The sequence below is a fragment of the Drosophila kikkawai genome, chromosome 2L, assembly GCF_030179895.1.
Source record: "Drosophila kikkawai strain 14028-0561.14 chromosome 2L, DkikHiC1v2, whole genome shotgun sequence".
Classification (NCBI taxonomy): domain Eukaryota; kingdom Metazoa; phylum Arthropoda; class Insecta; order Diptera; family Drosophilidae; genus Drosophila; species Drosophila kikkawai.
The window spans coordinates 31659964-31683554 of record NC_091728.1 but is presented as its reverse complement, the minus strand read 5'-3'; the positions used below and the strand labels follow the sequence as shown (position 1 = coordinate 31683554).

General features: G+C 42.8%; 2 protein-coding genes across 2 annotated transcripts; both read left to right on the top strand.

Annotated features, from left to right (window-relative positions):
• Positions 1 to 8889: 8889 nt before the first annotated feature.
• Positions 8890 to 16442, top strand: LOC138928672 (uncharacterized). Its single transcript, XM_070286130.1, has 5 exons — positions 8890 to 9098; positions 9171 to 9270; positions 11499 to 12270; positions 12322 to 14010; positions 14767 to 16442. Exons 1-5 carry the CDS (start codon positions 8890 to 8892, stop codon positions 16440 to 16442), a joined length of 4446 nt encoding a protein of 1481 aa, XP_070142231.1.
• A 1194-nt stretch (positions 16443 to 17636) lies between these two features.
• On the top strand, positions 17637 to 20345 carry LOC138928671 (uncharacterized). Its single transcript, XM_070286128.1, has 2 exons — positions 17637 to 18202; positions 19838 to 20345. Exons 1-2 carry the CDS (start codon positions 17637 to 17639, stop codon positions 20343 to 20345), a joined length of 1074 nt encoding a protein of 357 aa, XP_070142229.1.
• The last annotated feature ends 3246 nt before the right edge of the window (positions 20346 to 23591 follow it).

The window sequence follows — 23591 nt, the reverse complement described above, 5'->3', positions numbered from 1 at the left end:
CAATATTACCAGTTCTACAGTATGCAAAGTCCAAATTTACAATGTGTAGCAGTTAAAGTTAAAACTGATCATGGCGAAACTGCTATTGCGTCCATCTATTGTCCACCAAATTTTCAATGTTCTGCTGACGACTTCGAAAAACTTTTTGACGATCTTGGAAGGAGCTTCACCGTTGCAGGTGACTGGAATGCTCATCATCGCCTTTGGGGGTCTCGAAACTCAACTACCCGCGGAAGAGCACTCGCCGGCATAGTTCAAAGGTCTAATGTCCAGGTCCTTGCAACTGGAGGGCCTACCCACTATCCTCATAGCCAAAGAACTCCAACAGCTATTGACTTTGCTGTCTACAGTGGGATACGACCTGAGTGCCTCACCATCTCAGAAAGTTTTGAGCTTAGCTCTGATCACATCCCATTGATAATTAAATTAAGAGTTGCTGCACAGAAAATTTGCCATAGGCCTCGCATCCTGCCTCGAAATGCGAACCTTCCACGCTTCCAAGCTACAGTTAACCGGCTTGTTAACCTCAACATGGTGTTAAACTCTCCGGACGATAAAGACGACGCTGTCGAGATATTTATACGAAATATTCATACCGCTGCTGAGGCCTCAACCTGTGTACAAGTACCGAACTCATCTAGCCCACCTCAGGCTCTTTTAAAACCTGAGGTTATGGATCTAGTAAGGTTGAAGAGATCCCTTCGGCGCAGATATATGAGATCCCAAGACCCATTCGACAAAGCTGCATATCGACGCGCCGAAAACGATCTCAAAAAGCTTCTGTATGAGACAAAGCGTGAATATTTTGATGAGATGCTCCTCAACGCTGACCCCACCAAATCGAACGGCTTTAACCTCTGGAAATCGCCTACTAGATCTGTGTTTCGTCTCTGATCCTGTAGGTGTAAACTTAACAAGAGTCGATCCATTGACGCTTCCCGAAGACCCTTACCATCCTAATTTCGAAGTGATTTGGGGACTGTCGTAAAGACCAAATCTGATTCGAGTTGCTCAGCGACTAAAGTTCGCTGCTTTCGTAAAGCAAATTTTCAAAGGCTATATATCTTGATTTCTCAATTTAATTGGTCTGAACTTTACAGATGTACTGACATGGCGTCCGCCCTGGATATTTTTTACAGTGCCATGAATTCGTTCTTTGGATTATGTGTTCCTTTAGCCTATCCGTCGGTTTCTAGTAAACCACCTTGGTTCACCAAAGAGCTGACACGCCTAAAAAACGTTAAGTCTAGGCTTTATAATCGCTATAAACGCATCGGATCTCTTACTGTTCATTCAAGATATCTTAGTGCTCGGTCGAATTTCACCGTGCTTAACGCGCAATGTTTTTTTTTTTTTTTTTTTTTTTCGCGCGGGGTCCCGCTTCCACCTCCCGCCCAACCGACCGAGGGGCGCAGCCGTGTGACGTACGGCACGAATCGCGAACAAGATAGACGCGGTGAATGAAGGAAGAAAAGAACGAGGAAACGTTACAAGAGAACAAAATTTAATAAGGGGAACACAAATATAATATAATAAAAAAATAATATAATAAAAATAGTAATAATTAAGTAAAAACGCATGCAAAATAAATATAAAAAATATAAAATAATGTAACTAAATAATAACTACGATAAATAAATAAAAACACATGCAAAGTAAATATAAAAAAAATAATGTAATGTAACTAAATAATAACTACGATAAATATATAAGAACGCATGCAACATTAGACTACGGTGATACACTACGAGCTAACTCAACAAGTATTAAAGTTTTTAGTACAGAAGGGCTATCGCTACGAATTATAATGTCAGAGAGGCGGTTGTAATCCGTACATAAAACCCTAAAGGGTTCATGCACTTCAAACTCCCGCCTACAGTGATTTACTACTAAAGGGATAAGGGTTCTAGATGTTAGTCGGGGAACGTGGAAATTGAGCTGCCCTAAGAGAAAGGGGCTCTCAACATCACCGTTTATTAGGTTATTTAGGAATACGACACCAAGCATCGTTCTACGGTTAGCTAGGGAGGGTAAGTTAATTAATAGGAGTCTACTTGAATACGACGGTAGCCTCTCATCAGCATCCCAAGGTAGGCCACGGAGGGCGAAAAGTAAAAAGTTCTTTTGTACAGATTCAATACGGTTAATATGGATTCCGAATTGAGGACTCCAGACGCATGAACCATACTCCAATATAGGGCGAACTAACGAAGTAAAAAGGGTCTTCGTTATATAAGGGGAATCGAATTCCTTCGACCACCTCTTAATAAAACCGAGCATGCCTTTGGCTTTATTAACCATGCACGAAATATGTTCAGAGAACGAAAGTTTAGGGTCTAAGCGAACGCCTAAATCATCACCAAGAGATATTCTTTCAAGAGCGCAATCATTTAGCGTATAAGTGGCAAACTGGGGAGTGACACGTGAAAATGTCATCAGCTTGCATTTAGAGCTATTGAGATGTAATAAATTAGCACGACACCATGCTTGAAAGTTATTAAGATCCGATTGCAGGTCTGACTGGCAAGAGCTGTCCTTATACTGCAAGCATAGCTTAACGTCATCAGCGTACATAAGTACTCTAGAATTCGTTAGAACCAGCGGGAGGTCATTGATAAACAATGTAAATAGCAGCGGGCCGAGGTGGCCACCCTGTGGGACGCCAGAAGTGACGCTGAGGAATTTGGATAGAGCATTTTTAAACAGAACCTTTTGAGTTCTGTTACTCAAATAGCTCAAAATCCATTTAAGAAGATCGACAGGAAACCCGATTAAGTCAAGCTTCCTTACAAGAAGAGAGTGATTAACCGAGTCAAAAGCTTTACTGAAGTCTGTGTAAATCACGTCGGTTTGAAAGTTACGTTGGAAACCTCTAATAACGAAGGAGGTGAGTTCCAGGAGATTTATACAATTTCAGAAGGGGATTGCATAGAGCTCCGGCACAATACCTGAGCACACAGCCTGGTATTCCATCGGGACCCGGTGAGTAAACTGGTTTTACACGATGAAGATCCGAACTAAGGGAGCTTTCGGTTAAAATAGGACTGAAAATTAGGTTCGACTTGGGCAAATCAAAAGAGTAAGTCTGATCTAAGCTATTTGAGGAACAATACGTAGTTTTGAAAAACTCGCTAAAGAGATCGGCGATGGCCTGATCAGAGTTTGCTGTAGCGTTCTTGAATGAAAGCGATGAAGGATGTAAATTGGGTTTTCGCTTAGTGTTAACAAAGTTATAAAACTGTTTCGGGTCCTGCGTGAACTGAACCCTACAACGAGTTAAATAACTTTTATAACATTGCGCGTTAAGCACGGTGAAATTCGACCGAGCACTAAGATATCTTGAATGAACAGTAGGAGATCCGGTGCGTTTATAGCGATTATAAAGCCTAGACTTAACGTTTTTTAGGCGTGTCAGCTCTTTGGTGAACCAAGGTGGTTTACTAGAAACCGACGGATAGGCTAAAGGAACACATAATGCAAAGAACGAATTCATGGCACTGTAAAAAATATCCAGGGCGGACGCCATGTTAGTACATCTGTAAAGTTCAGACCAATTAAATTGGGAAATCAAGATATCTAGCCTTTGAAAATTTGCTTTACGAAAGCAGCGAACTTTAGTCGCTGAGCAACTCAAATCAGGTTTGGTCTTTACGACAGTCCCCAAATCGATGGTCACTTCGAAAGTAGGATGGTAAGGGTCTTCGGGAAGCGTCAATGGATCGACTCTTGTTAAGCTTACACCTACAGGATCAGAGACGAAACACAGATCTAGTAGGCGATTTAAAGAATTTACGACATGGTTAACTTGGGACAACGAAATGTCAAGCAAACCATCTATGAGGTCATGCTGTACCGCAGTTTGGAGGACATTGGACGTACCATCTGATGACCAACGAGCTCCAGGTATATTGAAGTCTCCTAGAGTTATTAGTTGGTCTCTATCTGAAAGCCTGTTGGAAACAGCCTGAATTGCCGAAAGGTGTTTCCAATAAATGGGCTCTTCAGCAGATGGAGGAACGTAAGAACAGGTTATATAGATAAAACTACCTGGAAATGATAGTTTTACACAGATAAATTCAATACCTGTGAGATCGTCAATTTGAACCAGTTCGGAACTAAGGGTAGAGTCAACGGCGATTAAAACTCCACCTCCTCGCTGGGAAAGACGGTCTAATCTATAAGTTGTGTACTTACCTGGGAAAATTTCGGAGCTGAAAATCTCTGGCTTTAACCAGGTTTCGGTAAACACAATCACCTGGGATGCATACGAAAAACTATCAGAATACAATTTAGAGAGCTTGCTGCGTAAGCCTCTAGTATTCTGATAGGAAAGTAGGAGGGATGTATTTAGTTTTTTGGCACTGCCGTGACGCCCGCGGTCGCTGTGGTTTGTGCCGGCCGTGAAGGCCGTTTTTTCTTTATTTTTACCTCGTACTCCTTGACTACAGCGTGCTCAGGCCAGAAGTCACCCGAACAAATTGTGTCAAAAAGATCGAGGGAGACACTTATCTTGAAAGATGAGATATCTCGGGGGTATGAAAAGTTGAATTTTTCTATTTTCACATTATTGGCTTGTATTTTGCTCTGTATATGAGCTTGTACATCTTCAGATGCGAGGTCAGGGGCAAGCCGAGAAACAAATATTGTTTTTAATGGTGGAATAGCGGTGAGGGTTTTTGGTAAAGCAACATTACCGACTTCAGCCATTGGAACGGCCCTTTTTTTTTTTTTAAATCGAAAAAATTTTTTTTTGCTTAAAAAATACTTTAGGGTCTTAAAAATAACATATCAAAAGATAGAGTCCGGCAAAAGTTTCTAAGTGTCGAAATTTTCCATTCTGCGGCGATGCCTCACATGTAATCATATACGATTTTAAAACTTTAAACGCGTTTTTCTCAAAACCACTTTTTTTGAGTTGGCCGAAAACATAACTCGAACAAATCTTAACCGATCGATCTGAAATACTTATGGCTATCGACGTACGTAGGATTTTTTTTTTTTTTGCTTACTTTTTTTTTATCAACAATTTTGTGACTTTTTTTTTTCATGAAAATTGAACATTTTATTTAATCACTCACCATTTTGCAAAAAATCAAAATATCAAAAAAAATCCTACGTACGTCGATAGCGGTTGAGATATAGAAACTAACAAAATTTGATTTTTTGTTCTAGATCAAAAACTAAGGACGTTAGGTTTTCGGCCATGGACCCCTTTCAAAAAAATAGGGCCTACGAAGACATGCTGCACAGCCGCCATTTTGTTTTCGAATTATTAAAAAAAAAATTTATTTTGTAGTTCACATCTAACATTATCAAACCTACTTTAAAATTTTTCGATTGGCTTTTTCATTTGGCCAAAAAAAATTCTAGAAAATGGGCTTTTTTTTGCCAGTTACTCAGATGTCCCCCCTTAAGTCGAGACACTTAGCGTGTACGACCGCATCGCAAAGCCAGCAATAAAGGCTGGGCTGTTCTGCCAAAACTTCTTTTTGGCAGCCTTTAATAGCGCAAACAGTATTCGACACCATTTTACACAACCTACAACCACGGTGCACCGATAAGCAGAGCCGAAACGAAAAAAAAAACAAGAGAGCGGGAGCGTAAGCGTGGGTGAGCAGAGACAACAACGAAAGCTTGGAGCCGCCTAAGTGCAGCTAAAGGCAAATAAACGGGACAACACAAAGAGGAGACAGGAAAACGCAAAAACTAAAAGTGATTAAATTAGATATATGTATATATTAAATAAACACTTAAAGACACATGCACATGCACTCGCGTAGCAAAACGGCAAAGTTATATATTGTATTTTAACAAGTTAAAATCTGGACCCCGGTGGTTTTAAATGCAAAACAACACAAAAGTTCGGAGCGCAAAACAAAAACACGACCGTTCGCTATGAAAGTTCAAGTTATCAGTATTGATAATATAAAAGTTATTTAACTCGTTGTAGGGTTCAGGTCACGCAGGACCCGAAACAGTTTTATAACTTTGTTAACACTAAGCGAAAACCCAATTTACATCCTTCATCGCTTTCGTCCAAGAACGCTACAGCAAACTCTGATCAGGCCATCGCCGATCTCTTTGCCGAGTTTTTCAAAACTACGTATTGTTCCTCAAATAGCTTAGATCAGACTTACTCTTTTTATTTGCCCAAGTCGAACCTAATTTTCAGTCCTATTTTAACCGAAAGCTCCCTTAGTTCCGATCTTCATCGTGTAAAACCAGTTTACTCACCGGGTCCCGATGGAATACCAGGCTGTGTGCTCAGGTATTGTGCCGGAGCTCTGTGCAATCCCCTTCTGAAATTGTTTACCTTATCTTTAGAAACCTCAGAATTTCCCCTTATTTGGAAGGAATCATTTATCATTCCTCTCCACAAAAAAGGTAGAAAATCGGACGCCAGCAACTATAGAGGAATCTCTAAGTTGTCGGCAATTCCAAAACTTTTCGAGAATGTAATTACTCCCCACTTTCAGCATTTATGCAGATCCGTAATTTCACCATGTCTGCATGGTTTTATGAGGCGAAGATCGACCACTACAAATCTCCTGGAACTCACCTCCTTCGTTATTAGAGGTTTCCAACGTAACTTTCAAACCGACGTGATTTACACAGACTTCAGTAAAGCTTTTGACTCGGTTAATCACTCTCTTCTTGTAAGGAAGCTTGACTTAATCGGGTTTCCTGTCGATCTTCTTAAATGGATTTTGAGCTATTTGAGTAACAGAACTCAAAAGGTTCTGTTTAAAAATGCTCTATCCAAATTCCTCAGCGTCACTTCTGGCGTCCCACAGGGTGGCCACCTCGGCCCGCTGCTATTTACATTGTTTATCAATGACCTCCCGCTGGTTCTAACGAATTCTAGAGTACTTATGTACGCTGATGACGTTAAGCTATGCTTGCAGTATAAGGACAGCTCTTGCGAGTCAGACCTGCAATCGGATCTTAATAACTTTCAAGCATGGTGTCGTGCTAATTTATTACATCTCAATAGTTCTAAATGCAAGCTGATGACATTTTCACGTGTCACTCCCCAGTCTGCCACTTATACGCTAAATGATTGCGCTCTTGAAAGAATATCTCTTGGTGATGATTTAGGCGTTCGCTTAGACCCTAAACTTTCGTTCTCTGAACATATTTCGTGCATGGTTAATAAAGCCAAAGGCATGCTCGGTTTTATTAAGAGGTGGTCGAAGGAATTCGATTCCCCTTATATAACGAAGACCCTTTTTACTTCGTTAGTTCGCCCTATATTGGAGTATGGTTCATGCGTCTGGAGTCCTCAATTCGGAATCCATATTAACCGTATTGAATCTGTACAAAAGAACTTTTTACTTTTCGCCCTCCGTGGCCTACCTTGGGATGCTGATGAGAGGTTACCGTCGTATTCAAGTAGACTCCTATTAATTAACTTACCCTCCCTAGCTAACCGTAGAACGATGCTTGGTGTCGTATTCCTTCATAACCTCATAAACGGTGATGTTGAGAGCCCCTTTCTTTTAGGGCAGCTTAACTTCCACGTTCCCCGACTAACATCTAGAACCCTTATCCCTTTAGTAGTAAATCACTGTAGGCGGGAGTTTGAAGTACATGAACCCTTTAGGGTTTTATGTACGGATTACAACCGCCTCTCTGATATTATAATTCGTAGCGATAGCCCGTCTGTACTAAAAACTTTAATACTTGTTGAGTTAGCTCGTAGTGTATCACCGTAGGCTAATTTTGCATGCGTTCTTATTTATTTATCGTAGTTATTATTTAGTTACATTATATTATTTTTTTATATTTATTTTGCATGCGTTTTTATTTATTTATCGTAGTTATTATTTAGTTACATTATATTATATTTTTTTTTTATATTTATTTTGCATGCGTTTTTACTTATTTATTATTATTTTTATTATATTATATTTTTTTTCTCCTCATTAAATTTTATTTTTGTTCTCTTGTAACGTTTCCTCGTTCTTTTCTTTCTTCATTCACCGCGTCTATCTAGTTCGCGATTCGTGCCGTACGTCACACGGCTGCGCCCCTCGGTCGGTTGGGCGGGTGGTGAAAGCGGGACCCCGCGCAAAAAAAAAAAAAAAAAAAAAAAAAATGTACCCGGAATATTAAGCGACAGCCCATCCGAAAGATTCCCATTAAGAAATCTGACGATACATGGTGCAGGTCTGATACAGAGATTTCACTAGCTTTTGCGGATGAACTAGAGAAGCGCTTCCAGCCTTTCGACCTCGCGAACCCCGAGGATGTTGAAGAAACATTAGCCTTCATAAATGCCCCCTCCCCTGAAGCGGTTCCGATCCAACATGTAAGCCCAGAAGAAGTTTGTCTTCATATTCGAACTCTACTTCCCAGTAAAGCGCCGGGATTCGATGGCATTGACAGCAGAATTGCCAAGGCTTTGCCTAAAAAGGGAATCTTGTTCCTTGTTCTCCTTTTTAACTCCATGCTTCGTATCCACCACTTCCCCTCTCAATGGAAGTGTGCTGTGATAACGATGATACCAAAGCCTGGTAAACCGGAGAACCTTGTTGAATCATACCGACAGATAAGCTTACTACCCACCTTCTCTAAGATTTTCGAGAGAATAAAGTAAGAAGCGTTCAGGAAGCCATTCCCGACCACCAGTTTGGTTTTAGGCAGCATCATGGGACCCCAGAGCAAGCACATCGAGTCGTCCAGCACATTTTAAATGCTTTTGAAAACAAGCAATACAGCTCTGCTATTTTTCTTGATGTCAAGGAAGCTTTTGATCGCGTGTGGCATGATGGCTTACTTTATAAGTTGAAGTCTCTACTACCGACTGGCCAATTCCAGCTTTTAAAGTCATACCTGCACGATCGTAGTTTTATGGTTGAGGTGAGAGTGGAAAGAGCAAGCATTCGTATGGTTCGTGCTGGCGTTCCGCAGGGAAGTGTCCTGGGCCCAGTACTGTACACTCTGTTCACTTCAGACCTACCAAGCCCTAATGGACCGGGCACACTTCTGGCCACCTATGCTGACGACACCGCGTTCCTTGTTAACTCCCCTTGTCGAAACGAAGCTTCAAGGATCACCCAGGAATTTCTGGACTCATACGGCAAGTGGACCAACAGGTGGAATATTTCTATAAATAATAGAAAGTCGCAGCACTGCAACTTCACTCTTAATGGAAAGATCCTCCCTAGGGTTGATCTCCATCACATCGCCATCCCACAAGCACCTCAGGCGCAGTACTTGGGTCTGATCCTGGACAAGCGGCTCACCTGGAAGCAACACACAACGAAGGTAGCAGCTTCCTGTCGTGCTAAACTTAAAAAGCTCAACTGGATGCTTAGACCAACAAGCAAGCTCAGCCTTGGCAACAAAATGTTGCTATTTAAGTCAATTGTTGTGCCTTCGATGACTTACTGCATCCAATTGTGGGGCATGGCTTCTGACTCGAACGTCATGAAGGTGCAAAGAGTCCAAAACCGAGCGCTGCGCTTGATTGCCAATGCCCCCTGGTACGTAAGAAGCAAAGCCTTGGCAAGTGACCTCCACATTCCCTCTATCAGGGAGCAGATCAACCGGCATTCAAGTCGGTATAACGAACGTCTCACGGCTCACACCAATCGCCTAGCGGCTTCATTGGCCAACACGTCAGTCAGAAGCAGGCTCAAACGTAGACATCCCGCCGATCTCTGGACAAGAGGAAGACATATCTCGCGAGTCTTAAAGCAGTAACTAGCATTTTCCACTCGTCATTAAAAATTTGTTAATTTGTTTCCGTTTCTGTTAAGTGCCATGTTATTTTTGTTCATATTTATAACCAACGTTTTATAGCCATTAGGTTGGTTGATCAACGTTAATAAAATTTTTCTTAATGTTATGCCAAAAAAAAAAAACCCGAAAATTAGAGAGAGATGGTGATAGAGCGAAAGAAGGGGGAAAGAAATGTTCGGTCTTCGGTTTTCGGTTTCGTCTTGCTTCTTCTTTTTCCCTTTGCATTACAAGTTGAAGTGTTCTCCACTGCAGAAGTGTCGTGTGTTAAAAATATTAAGAAATCAAATAATTCAATTATTACGTTCCGGGCCATATTGGAATATAAAAAAAGGTGAGTAAAAAGATTGTTCTTAATTAAATAGAAGCCTAATATATTATATTTATATATGTATGTATGTATTTTCATTTCAGACTGCAGTAATGGCCAATATATTGAAACGAGGCTCTTTTGGGTAATTTTTATTTAATTAAATTATATTTTCCCTTGATTAATTATAATTTTTTCTGTAGATGCAATTTCCCAAGTGACTAAAACTGAGCCTCCAGAGAAGATACTGCGCAATAAATTTGGTCTTCATGAATAAAAAGCGGAACACCAAGAATCAAAACGACCTTAAGGCCTTTTAATATATGGATGTTTAATCTTAATTTTTTATATTTGTGTTTTAGTTTGGGTATAGAATTAGTAAGAATAAATAATATTTGTTGGGTCAAAACCCAAATAGTACATTTGATTATAGTCAAATTCCGCGCCTTCTGACTGTTAGGTAACATTACATCTGTTATACGGATGCTGCCAACTCATATGAACGAATGGGTGGCAGAGAGAAGAAGAAATAGAGAAGAAAGAACTAGAAGTTGTACGCCATTAGCATTGTTGGAAAAAAGTTGAAGTTGAAGAGAACTGAATTAAAAATTATCAATAGAATTATACAATTAAACTAGCACCTCCGACTAATTATTTTACACTCAAGAATAAAGCTCTTGTTTTAACATTTTGGCGACCGTGACAGGACTAGTGCTAGTTTATTTTGTCTAATTTTGTGGTGATTTGTGGTTGAGTTTTCCGCCATCTTCTACTTGACCAAGTTTCGCACGCGCTATTACGAATTTGCCCTGCCAAAGTTTCGTACATTCGCGCATCGCGTTCGCTGCCGGTTTACCCAGCGTCCGCCTCACCTTGTCGCTCGCACGTCTGCACACCCACTTGGTGCAGCCTTTGTGCATCCACCGGAGCCTCTGCCGGCCACATAACTCCCGCTGCAGCAGTCCCTGCCACTGTTCACGGTCGTTGTGGATCAACATATAGTCTGGACATCGTTGGAGTGGACACGCCATCCTCCAAGCCTCACAGTCAAAGTTGAAGTCGACGTCTCGGTCCTTCATCTATACATCTCCCCAGCGGAGCACCCTCAGTACATAACCTCAATCGTCCCCAGCACATTTTTGCACTGTCCTCTTTGGCCATCGTTTTGCACCGCTGCTCGGTGAGCAAAACTTTCCACTACATCTCGTCGTCTCGCTCGCTCTCACATACCTTGTCAAGCAAGGCATTGCCAACCCGAAATTTAATAAAGTAAACAACCACAATGTCTTCGCTGGAGCAACTTAAGTCTCAGCGAACGAGTGCTCGAAAGAACCTTACGCGCATGAGCAAATCAGTGGAACCTGACTTGAATCTATCTCCGTTGGAACTCGCTTGCCGTTTGTCGATTTTGGAATCGTATTTTAAACTCGCTTTATCCACACAGGAGGCCATAGAGCAGTTGGATCCAGCTGAGCTACACCGCAGCACTCGTTTCGAGTTAGAGGAGTTATTCATCCAAGCCAAGGTTTGCGTTCAAGAACAGCTTGGACCAGAAGCAAACAGCACAGGCATAAACGAATCTACGGTTAATTTTGGGCATACGACTGCAGTCAAGCTTCCTCGCTTAGCGTTGCCAACATTCGACGGCAAGTACTGCGAGTACCAAAACTTCATCACGTCGTTCAATCAGGTCGTAGGCCACCAGCCATCAATGTCTAAGATCGAGAAGTTCAACCAGTTGCTAAACTGTCTTCGAGGACCCGCCCTAGAAACGGTACGAGCATTCCAGGTGACCGTAGACAACTACACGAAGGCTCTGGATCGCTTAAAGCAGCGCTACGACAACCCAACTCTCGTCTTCTTGGACAACATATCGTCGCTCTTCGCTTTGCCAACCGCTGCCAAAGCAAATGGTCAGCAGTTGCGCAGTCTAATCGACAATGCGTCCGCATTGTACAACTCGTTGCGTTCGTTGGGCAACGAGACACAGATCTGTCAGGCCATGCTCATCTCTATAGTCATGGGAAAGGTGGACCAGGAGACCAAGAGGAAATGGAATGAGTCATTGGATTATACCGTCTTGCCTTCTTGGGATAACTGTGTTCAAGTCGTCGAACGTCATTGCCAATATTTGGAATCGGATAAGAAGCCTGCTGCTGAAGCCTCTATGGTCCAACCAGGCGGCCATAGATCGCGCTCGCAAAGGAACCAGGCAAGTCTGTCCTTCAATTGTACAACGCAAACTTGTAACATCTGTTCAAATACAGATCACAAGACCTTTAGATGCCCAGAACTAATTAATCTCGCCCTAGAAAATCGTCTCAATGCAGTAAAACGCTACAAGCTATGCATTAATTGTCTCGGCAAGAATCATCTTGTCGCCAACTGCCCGTCTACACAGAGATGCCGCACCTGTGCGTTAGCGCATCATACTCTGCTTCATCGGCCCTCACCTGGGTCGACCGCAACTCCCTTGCCACAACCTCAAGCGGAGTCTGCACAAGTTTCGGACGCAGTCACACATACTCACACGGAACCGCGTTCCGATTGCGTCATCCTGGCCACAGCGCTGGTCCTGGTCAAGGATGCGTCCGGATGCTACAAAATAGGAAGAGCGCTTTTGGATTCATGCTCTCAGGTGAATTTCATATCCGAGGAGTTCGCCCAAAGTCTCCGACTGCCGCGGAGCAAACGCAACCTAGAGATTCGTAGCATTGGAGAGACACAAACGCAAATCAAACACCATACAACCACCAATATCAAGTCGAGGCACAACCATTTCGAGCTACTCCTTGATTTTTGCGTGACATCACACATCGCCTATCACCCAGATTCGGAAATTGACATTTCCTCATGGAATCTTCCGCAGCATTCATCGCTAGCCGACGAACACTTCAACAAGTCTCGTCGCATCGATTTGCTTTTAGGCACGGAAACCTTCTTCGATATCTTGGCAGTCGGCCAAGTTAAATTAGGAAAGGATCTGCCCGTACTCCAGAAAACGCTACTTGGATGGATAGTGTCTGGTCGATGCAGAGCTCATCCCAGAACCCTCCATCAGTACTCAGCTATCGTACTAGATAAAATTGACGAAAATCTGGAACGTCTATGGCGCATCGATCATGTAGTGACTCCCGAGAATACACTTACGCCGGAGCAGCGAAATTGTGAGGAGTTCTACACAACCACGGTACGACGCAACTCTGATGGTCGAGTGGAAGTACGACTCCCATTTAAGGATGCACCTACCGCTCTCGGAGCCTCTTTCGACATCGCGAGGAGGAGATTTTTATCGCTCGAACGCAACCTAGGCAAACGGCCTGAGGTATGGGCCAAATATGTACAATTCATGCAGGAGTTCCAAGACCTGGGACACATGAGTCTCGTGAGTCACCCGCAGTTAAACGCTCCGCATTATTATATTCCGCACCACTGCGTGCTCAAGCCAAATAGCACATCAACGAAGCTCAGAGTGGTTTTCGACGCATCTTGCAAGACAACGTCCCAGAAATCGCTCAACGATCTTTTAATGGTCGGGCCGACCATTCAGCCAGACCTTTATACATTGCTTCTTCGTTTTCATATACACCGCTATGCAATCACTGCGGATGTAGTAAAGATGTTCCGTCAAGTCAACGTGTCTGCCCAAGATCGCAGATTTCAATACATCCTTTGGAGAGCTTCGCCATCGCAACCCTTAAGCACCTTCGAATTGAATACCGTAACGTATGGTACGGCGGCTGCACCGTATCTGGCCATACGCAGCATGTCCTATCTAGCCGACCACTTCATGAACAAATTGAGAATTGGGGCTGAAGCCATCAAATCGTCGTTCTATGTGGATGACTTCCTGGGTGGATCGGACACGGTAGAGGAGCTACATCAAATCAAGAGGGAAGTTACAACGATTCTACAGGATGGCCAATTGGAACTCGCAAAATGGCATTCAAACCACTGTAAGTTCGTCGATGACAATACAATAAAACACTTGCAGCTGGACGACGAGATGCTAACTAGCACGCTTGGCCTAAAATGGGACCAAGTACGGGACACCTTCATGTTTTCGTTTTCGCCAAGAGTAGAGTCAGACCACGTTACCAAACGCACTATCTTGTCAGTTGCATCGTCACTATTCGATCCGTTGGGATTAGTTACTCCCATCATCATCGTGGCAAAAATCATCCTGCAGGAGCTGTGGCTACTAAAGCTACACTGGGATGAGTCAGTACCCCAAGGAATCCATACAGCTTGGATGTCCCTTCTTTCGTCACTTACGTCGTTGGAGTCTATAGCAATACCACGATATTGCCTCCAACCGGCTATACAATCTCTTCAGATACATGGCTTCTGTGACGCCTCCATTAGAGCGTACGGATGCTGCATCTACGCTCGCACACTCGGATCAGATGGGATAATCAAGGTACAGCTAATCACATCCAAGTCCAGAGTTGCTCCCACCAAGAAGCTATCTCTACCCAAATTAGAACTGTGCGGAGCACATCTGCTAGCACAACTCCATCAGAAAATCATTCGAATCTTCGCAGACAGAGAGCCAACCTCGTACTTATGGTGCGACTCTCAAATCGTTCTACATTGGAATCGCCAGCACTCAGCCACATTATCGACCTTTGTCGGCAATCGAATTGCTGAAGTTCAAGAAATGACATCAGATTGTCACTGGAGACATGTTCCAACACACTGCAACCCGGCAGACATCCTGTCCAGAGGCTGCACCATCGCCGAGTTGGAACAATCGATATGGTTTGAGGGACCTGAGTTTCTACGTCAAGAACCGCAATATTGGCCTAGGGACAATAAAGACATCAATGACATTGATCTGGAAGCTGTGCAACTGGAGAAAAGAAAATCAGCGTTTGCCGTACAGACTACCAGTAATCAACTGCTTGAAGGGGTCTACAAATCCAGTTCATATCAGCGCTGCCTATTAGTCGTCGCCTGGATGTTTAGGTTCATTCATCGCTGTCGTAAGCTCACGCCATCCCAGTCTCCATCGCCAACGCCAACGGAATTGCAGCGGGCGCTGCATTGCATCGTCTGGAATATCCAAACCAATCACTTCGCTCAAGAGATATCATCGGTCCTGAAGGGCCAGCCGATTCGCACTAACCTTAAAAACCTTAGTCTCTTTCTTCAGGTGACAGATGGTTTCCAACTTCTAAAGGTCGGAGGACGCCTGGAGTTAGCAGACTACCCAGAGACCCAAAGGCATCCTGTCCTGCTCCCAGCCAAGGACCCCTTTGTCTCTCAGTTCGTTCGCCGTCTCCATCTCCAAAACTATCACGCGGGACCAAGGACTCTTGTCGGCTTAATTCGACGACAGTTTTGGATAGTCAACGCAAGGGACTTAGCGCGACAAGTCGTTCGCTCATGCATACATTGTCGCCGCTACCGACCAACTCTAGAAAAGCAGCTTATGGGGCAACTGCCCAAGGAACGCATCACACCGTCTCGGCCATTCTCAAGATGCGGAATAGACTTTTGCGGGCCAATCAACGTCTATTTGCGCATCCGGGGTAAGCCGCCCACCAAGGCATACCTCGCCGTCTTCGTTTGCTTTGCCACAAAAGCCATACATGTCGAAGTGGTCTCAGATCTCACGACGGATAGCTTCATTGCATCACTCAAGCGCTTCATTGCCAGACGCGGGCTGCCTTCGGACATTTTTTGTGACAACGCTACTAACTTCGCAGGAGCCAACAACAAACTAGAAGCGTTGAAGCAGTTTCTCTTCAAGAAAGAAACGGCTGAATCGTTCCATCATTTTTGTCGCAATGAATTCATTAACTTTCATTTCATTCCGCCCAGGGCTCCACATTTCGGGGGCATATGGGAGGCTGCCGTCAAAAGCGTTAAAGGACTACTCAATCGCACTCTTCGAGACACCAGACTAACCTTCGAGGAGCTAGCCACAGCAGCTGCTGACGTCGAGGCGATTTTGAACTCTCGCCCATTAACGCCGCTATCAACCGACCCAAACGACCTGGCCGCTCTCACGCCTGGTCACTTCTTAGTGGGCGACGCACTCCGAGCTCTTCCAGAAGCTCCACCAATCGACGACAATCTGGACAAGCTGGATCGATGGAAGAAGGTCAGCGCAATTAAGCACCACATCTGGAGCCGTTGGAGCCACGAATACGTGAACGAGCTCCAAGTTCGCACAACCTGGACGAAGACTGCACCAAATCTAGCGGTCAACGACATGGTTATTGTTCACGAGGATAATCTTCCCCCACAACGGTGGCTTCTTGGCCGCGTAGTCAGCACCATCGCCGGATCGGACAACATCGTGCGTGTAGCCAACGTACGCACCGCCAAGGGAATCATCCGCCGTCCCATACGGAAACTCGCCTTATTACCTGTCTCTTGAAAGTCAATCGCATACTTTCAAGGGGGCCGGTATGTTGGGTCAAAACCCAAATAGTACATTTGATTATAGTCAAATTCCGCGCCTTCTGACTGTTAGGTAACATTACATCTGTTATACGGATGCTGCCAACTCATATGAACGAATGGGTGGCAGAGAGAAGAAGAAATAGAGAAGAAAGAACTAGAAGTTGTACGCCATTAGCATTGTTGGAAAAAAGTTGAAGTTGAAGAGAACTGAATTAAAAATTATCAATAGAATTATACAATTAAACTAGCACCTCCGACTAATTATTTTACACTCAAGAATAAAGCTCTTGTTTTAACAATATTAATACAAATTTAAGAGTTTTATTTTTATATATGAAAAAAAAAAAATCATTAACAATTCATCGATGAATTGATGATGAAATGTTGATTAAAGGCTGATGAAATGTTGATGCATTGTTGATTATTCATCGATGAATTGTTGATGATTCATCATCAATTCATCAACAATTCATCGATGAATCATCAACAATTCATCAACATATCATCAGCCTTTCATCAACAATTCATCGATGAAATGATGATGAATTGTTGTTGATGAATGCCTATGACATGCCCATGTTAAATTCAGCAACAGTTTGTATGGCCATTCATCGATGAATCATCAACAACACCCCTTCGGCTATTGATGAAACGTAGATGAATTATTGATGAATGGTACTGCAGGGTATCTTTTGTTCCCCGTTCTCGCATCACTAGCGCACACACACACACACACACACACCCGGGTTCGAGTGGGTGCGCAGCAGATGTGCGACATCAAGGCGGCTGACGGCTTCGTCAGAGAAAATGTTGGCGGCACGTGGCTATACAGCTGCTACCTGGCGCCCAGCCTTTCGATGGAGTCCTTCGGTCGTATCCTGGACGAACTGAGCATCGACCTCCGGGGACATAGCAACGTGGTGGTCGGTGGCGACTTTAACGCCTGGGCTATCGAATGGGGATCTTCCCGGACAAACGCAAGAGGCCGCGCGGTGCTGGAAACCTTTGCCTCGCTGGACGTCGTCCTCTTGAACGAAGGCTCCCGGCAGGCGCGGGATCGGTCATCGATCTCACCCTCGTTAGCAGTGCACTGGCCTGCCGCGCCCGTTGGACGATCGGGGAAGTCTACACTGCCAGCGACCATGAGGCCATCGAGTGCTCGCTAGGGATGGCCGGCCGACCCAGTGGCCCCCCACCTCTACCAAGAAGGGCGTTCCGGCAGGACACCTTTAGACCTCGGGCCTTTGCAAGCGCCCTTGAGGGATTCGCAGTGGACGAAGCTGATGGAGCCAACGTGATGGCAAACAAGCTGGCCGACGCCGTGGAAGACGCCTGCGATCGGAGCATGCTCCAGAGGAGGCCGTTCCGAGGAAACCACCGCCCGGTTTTCTGGTGGAGCGAGGAGATCGCTGAGTTACGCCGCATCTGCCACCGCTCCAGAAGGTTGCTTCAGAGAGCAAGAGGAAGGCCGCTCCTTGTGGAATGTAGCGAGCGATACAAAGCGGCGAGAAAGGCGCTAAAGATCGCCATCAGGGACAGCAAGCGGGAAAGCTTCCTTAAGCTGTGCGATGCCGCCGAGGAGGATCCATGGGGGGGCGCGTACAAGATGACGGTGAAAAAGCTTAACGCGGGGGGAAACGCCCCATCCGACCCGGAGGCACTAGAGGAGATCGTCAGAGCCCTATTCCCAGATGGTCAGCCGGTCGGGAACTTCCCAAGAGTTGAGCCAGGAAGGTACGTTCCCCGTGAGGTGGAAACGGCAACGGCTTTTATTGCTGGCCAAGCCAGGCAAGCCGCCAGGAGAGGCTTCCTCCTACAGGCCCATCTGCCTGCTGGACATAATAGGCAAAGTCTTCGAGAGGGTGATCGCAACCAGGATGACACAAGCCGTCGAAGCAGCGCACATTGGGCGATTTTCCCAAAAAAGTGGCATAAAGTCAAAAAATGTATGATAGAATATTAAAAAAACCTTGTTATTTATTAATAGTAAACACTTCAGGAAGCTTAAAAAAATTTTTGTTTTTTGCTGGGTGGCAACTCTCTTTATGTGGCAGCCTCTTAAAGTCAGCTGATGGCAAGCAGCTTTCGATTGTAAAAGTTACCGCGAAAATTTTACTTCTGCAATTGATCAGTGTGCGTATGTTTTTATGCAGTTTAATATATATATTTAGTATGAAAAACAAAGATCAAGGTATATATAATCTGTATGTTATTGCAAAAGTACATAAATATTTGTGTTGTTGTTTTTGTTCAGTGTTGTTGTTATACAACCAACAACTAACACTCAACAACTTGAACTAAAATCTTAACAATTGTAATCGTGTTCCGTGAAGTATTTCTATATCAAGAGCAAGGCAGAGCAGGCAACTAATAATGGCAAGTTACTAACTTAAATGTCTATTTTCATTTGGTAAAAATCTCATTTCCCCGCTTTCCCCCGTTTATACAAAAAATGCACTTGATGCGATTACCAACAGCGAGCTTGCCGATATTTGGAACGGCAACAATCGTAACGCAAGCGCTGTAAATTATTGTGGCGGAACGGCTAAAGTTAGCTTAATGAATTAAATACCATATAATAACACAACATTTGAATAATTTTTGATAAATTTGGTATTGAAAAATATTTAGAGGTACAGAAGTTATAGGGAATCTCCCGAGTCGCCTCCAAAAAAAGTTGTTTTGCGGTGTACATCCTAACAGTCCACAGGATCATTCGATCTAAAAAGATTATACCTCATTCGTTAAAGGATTAGTGTCCCGAGGTATTCAGGAAGCGTTTTTTTTAGTTTTTTTGTGATTTCTTAGGAAATTTGAAAGTCAAAAACCCGATTTTTGACAAAAAAAAGCGTTATTTTTAATTTAAAAATATATAAAAATTAAAAATTAAAAAAATACCGAGGAATTAGTTAAAGAATGTGTGTGCCAAATTTCAAATCGATCGGTATAGTAGTTTTTTTGTAATCGTGTACACCGATTTGAAAAATTGAATTTTTCAGGAGAGCGCTTTAAACTTTGTGATTCTCATGCATTTATAACCAACCGACCTTCGTTCAACTCTGCATAACTTCGTCAATTTTTCCATGATCGATGTAAAACTTGGACACAATATTCTTAGGATATTAGGCCTTAAAAATAAAAAATAAAAAAAAAAATTACGAAAAAAAAATTAAATAAATAAGGGGGGTACCCTTACATAAATGCACTTATTATTGGCCGCCTACACATATGCGGAAAAAAGGAGTGACCCAATTGTCGAAAAAAAAAATCCGAAATTAGAGTTAAATATAACAAACATTTAAAAAAAAAATTATGTCTCTAGCTTTATTTTTAGACTTTATGCCGCCAAAATCGACAAATCGCCCATAGTGCAGCGGGCGGCCTATCCACTGAGCAATACGGCTTCAGGAAGGGAAGGTCGACCATGGATGCCATCACGAAGGTGGTCAAGACAGCTAGGGAAGCCATCGCTGGTTCCAGGTGGAAAGGAGGAACGAAATCCTACTGTTTAGTGGTAACCCTGGACATTAGGAACGCGTTCAACACGGCTGACTGGGGGCGGACACTGGAGTCCCTGAGGATGTTCAACATCCCTAGCTACCTGCTGAATGTAGCGCTAAGCTACTTTAGCAACAGAGTGCTCACGACGGACACATGCCTGGGTTCCAGAGCATACAAAGTCTCAGCCGGAGTCCCGCAGGGCTCCGTTTTGGGACCCCTGCTCTGGAACGCCATGTACGATGGAGTTCTAAGACTCCCAATGCCAGAGGGCACCAGCCTGGTTGGTTTTGCCGATGACGTCGCCATAGTGGTGGTAGCCAAGGAGCTAGCTACGGTGGAGGCTCTGTTCACTCAAATGACTATCGCACACACATAACAGGCACGAATTCTCCTCCTGATGGACCTGAGGTCACCTGCTCATCCCTTTCCCTTCCATGCAGTCTGCTCGCATGTAATTATCTATATGGAGCTGCCCCTAGAGCACACACACTCACATGATCACCCACTCATTTCCCCGGTTCCCTTCCTTCTTCCAATTAAAAGATATATTATTCCATATTCATTTCAATTCACTTATATTTATGACATTTGTTTCCTTTCATATCAGGTATTCCTGGCTCGGATTATTAGTTTAAGTAAATTCTTTTGCGGATCTTTAGTAATAATACTGTAATACCTAAGAGCTGTCAAAGGGGGTCGAGGGGACGAAAATATGTGCGAATAAATAAATAAAAATTACACAAAAAAATTCGCCTAAACCTTAGACGCACGCCATATAAACAAATACAAAAATATGGAAGTAAGCAAATAGCAATGTACCAATAAGTAAATATTTTAAAAAAATTGTGTAGGATATGGGTAATAAATAAATTAAAAATATATAAATAAATAAAAAGGATTTTTTTTTTTTTTAGAAAGAAGCCTGGAGAACCCCAAAGGGGTGGACCCAACATATTTAATTTATTGGTAAATAAATTCCTAACGCTACAAGTTAAAAACTTATAAATTAGTGCGATAGTCACAACGGGTCAATTTTAAAATTTTCATATCTATCTTAAAACTACACAAGATTGAAATACATGCATATCTTATTCTAACAATTTGAATGTCCTTATGTTATAATTGAACATTTATTTTATTATGTCTAGTTTATGTTTTCATTTCTATAAAACTTTCTTAAATTATTCGTAAATTGCGGTGTGCTTCTTATTGTTTTTTTTTTTTTTTTTGAGGAAGTTCATTCCACATGCGAATAGTATGAATAAAAAAGTGGCGTTCAGAAGACGAAAGATTATGACGAAAATTAATTAGATTATTGGTTCTTGCTGATGTTCCAAATTTTAGTTTTTCAAAAAGATAACTGGGCTCTCTGGTATGTATTACCTTATGCAAAAGAATTAGATTTCTGGTATTGCTCCAAATTTTAAAGTTAAATCCGTATATGCTATTGGCCATTACCGTAATGTTATCACCTCGTTTAATATTGAATATGTATGTATCTTGCAATGTTGTTAAATGCAACGTTTAATTTGTGTTGGGAGGCAGCATCACAGTTCCCGAAAATTTCTATCCCATAACTTAGAGAAGGTATGAGATACGCCTTTGCAATCATAAGCCGCATATCAGCCGATAGGTACTTTTGTGTCATGTAGAGTTGCCTAAGTAGGCCGTATATTTTCCCGGATACCCTTATGACATGTGCACTCCATGAAAGGTTATTAGTCATGGTAATACCTAGATTAACAACTTGCTCAACATACTCAATACAGCCATTATTAATACGAAGACTAGGAAGATTTGGAATATTTGACGATCTTTTACTAACAATTAAACATTTACATTTTGACGGATTAAGGGAGAGTCCATTCATGTTTGCCCACTTACTAATATTTGACAATTCAAGGTTACATACATCTACACAGTCACATCTACCGATCGGTTTATATGGCAGCTATATGATATAGTTGTCCAATTTTTATGAAATTTATACCATAATTCTAGAATAATAAAAAAAAGCTTATATCTCAGAGAAAATAAACATACGTTGAAAAACAACGAAACTATAATTTTTTTTCCTATTTATTTCTCGACCTTTCCTATGGCAGCTATATAATATAGTCGTCCGATTTTCATAATTCATTTCATTTCATTTTTACCAAAATTCTGAAATAATATAAAATGGCCATATCTAAAAAATGGTGCAAAAATGTTGAAAAACAGCAAAGTTATAATTTTTTTTCTACAAATATATCGAACATTTGTATGGCAGCTATATGATATAGTCGTCCGATCCGGCCCGTTCCGACATATATAGCAGTGAGAGCATATAGAAGACTATATGCAAAGTTTCATTCAGATAGCTTTAAAACTGAGGGACTAGTTTGCGTAGAAACAGACAGACGGACGGACGGACAGACGGACGGACGGACGGACAGACGGACAGATGGACAGACGGACGGACAGACGGACATGGCTAGATCGACTCGGCTGTTGATGCTGATCAAGAATATATATACTTTATAGGGTCGGAAACGTCTCCTTCACTGCGTTTCAAACTTCTGACTGAAATATATAAATAAATTAAATAAATATAAAAAATAATTAAATAAACACTTAACCAGAAAATTACAACGAAATACAAAAAAAAATTTTCGCTTAAGCCTACTGGCTCCCGGTGTCGCCACTCGGGAGGCGTGTCGGTCCTCCTGGTCGACGTGGATATTGTTTTTGGCCGGGATGAGTTGTTTTCTTCAGTGGCAGAGTGGATTTAAAGGGGCATCAAAATGTGCCAGCAACAAAACCTGAGGTCGGCGTTGGGGTTATGGCGAAGGTGCTGCCTCCCAATAAGCAGGAAATTCGGGACAAACAGAACCCTCCACCGGCGTTTAAAAATTTTAGTCAGGATTCCCCAAAAAAAATTTGGGCCCGGCCAATTTGGTGACCTGGCCAATTTTGTCCTGCGAGGACTGGGTCTGGTCGAGCCTGGAAATGATAGCCATTGGATTAGGGCTTCACCTCCAAATTATGACCACTCACCTTCGGCTTATCCCGATCCGGCTTCCTGTCCTCGCGGTCCGTCTGTTCGGATGATTTTTCCGTCCTTGGATTCCTTGGTCTTCCCAGAGTACATTTTTGGATTTTTCCTTCTGCCACTGTCACCCGCGAAACTGTTCCAACGCTAACCGCGATCTAATTTTTCTGTTCCGCCAGCCGTTACTATTTCCGCGCCTTTAGGTTTCCTCCTTTATATACCCCTCTCTCTCCTTCTCTTTTTTCCTACACACCCCGTTGTTCCAGCTTCCAAACCATTCCGGGTCAAGAACCTATTCCCCGGAAGGTGGAGCTCCACTCTTCGGAACCGGGTAGCATCCCTGATCCGATAGATCGCATAGACCGTCATGCGATCTATTGATTGGTACCACCTGGTTTATCCGGATTTTTTTAGAGAGGCCATAACACCACAAACGCCGACAATAAGGTAGTGATCGCAGACTCTCGATATACATCATTACTTATTATCAATATACAAACATTACTTACAATTCATATAATACATTGCTTACACTTATTTTACATCATGTTTCTACTATGTTCCCACAACTCGGCTGTCCTGACTTTTAGG

Excerpts from the sequence above, each read along its gene's own strand:
- LOC138928672 (XM_070286130.1), top strand. The coding sequence starts at position 8,890 with ATGGTTCGTGCTGGCGTTCCGCAGGGAAGTGTCCTGGGCCCAGTACTG. Across the intron at positions 9,099-9,170 it reads TACGGCAAGTGGACCAACAG|GGTTGATCTCCATCACATCG; the intron begins GTGGAATATTTC and ends GATCCTCCCTAG. Across the intron at positions 9,271-11,498 it reads GGAAGCAACACACAACGAAG|GAGGCCATAGAGCAGTTGGA; the intron begins GTAGCAGCTTCC and ends TTATCCACACAG.
- LOC138928671 (XM_070286128.1), top strand. The coding sequence starts at position 17,637 with ATGGCCGGCCGACCCAGTGGCCCCCCACCTCTACCAAGAAGGGCGTTC. Across the intron at positions 18,203-19,837 it reads CCAAGAGTTGAGCCAGGAAG|TGCAGCGGGCGGCCTATCCA; the intron begins GTACGTTCCCCG and ends AATCGCCCATAG.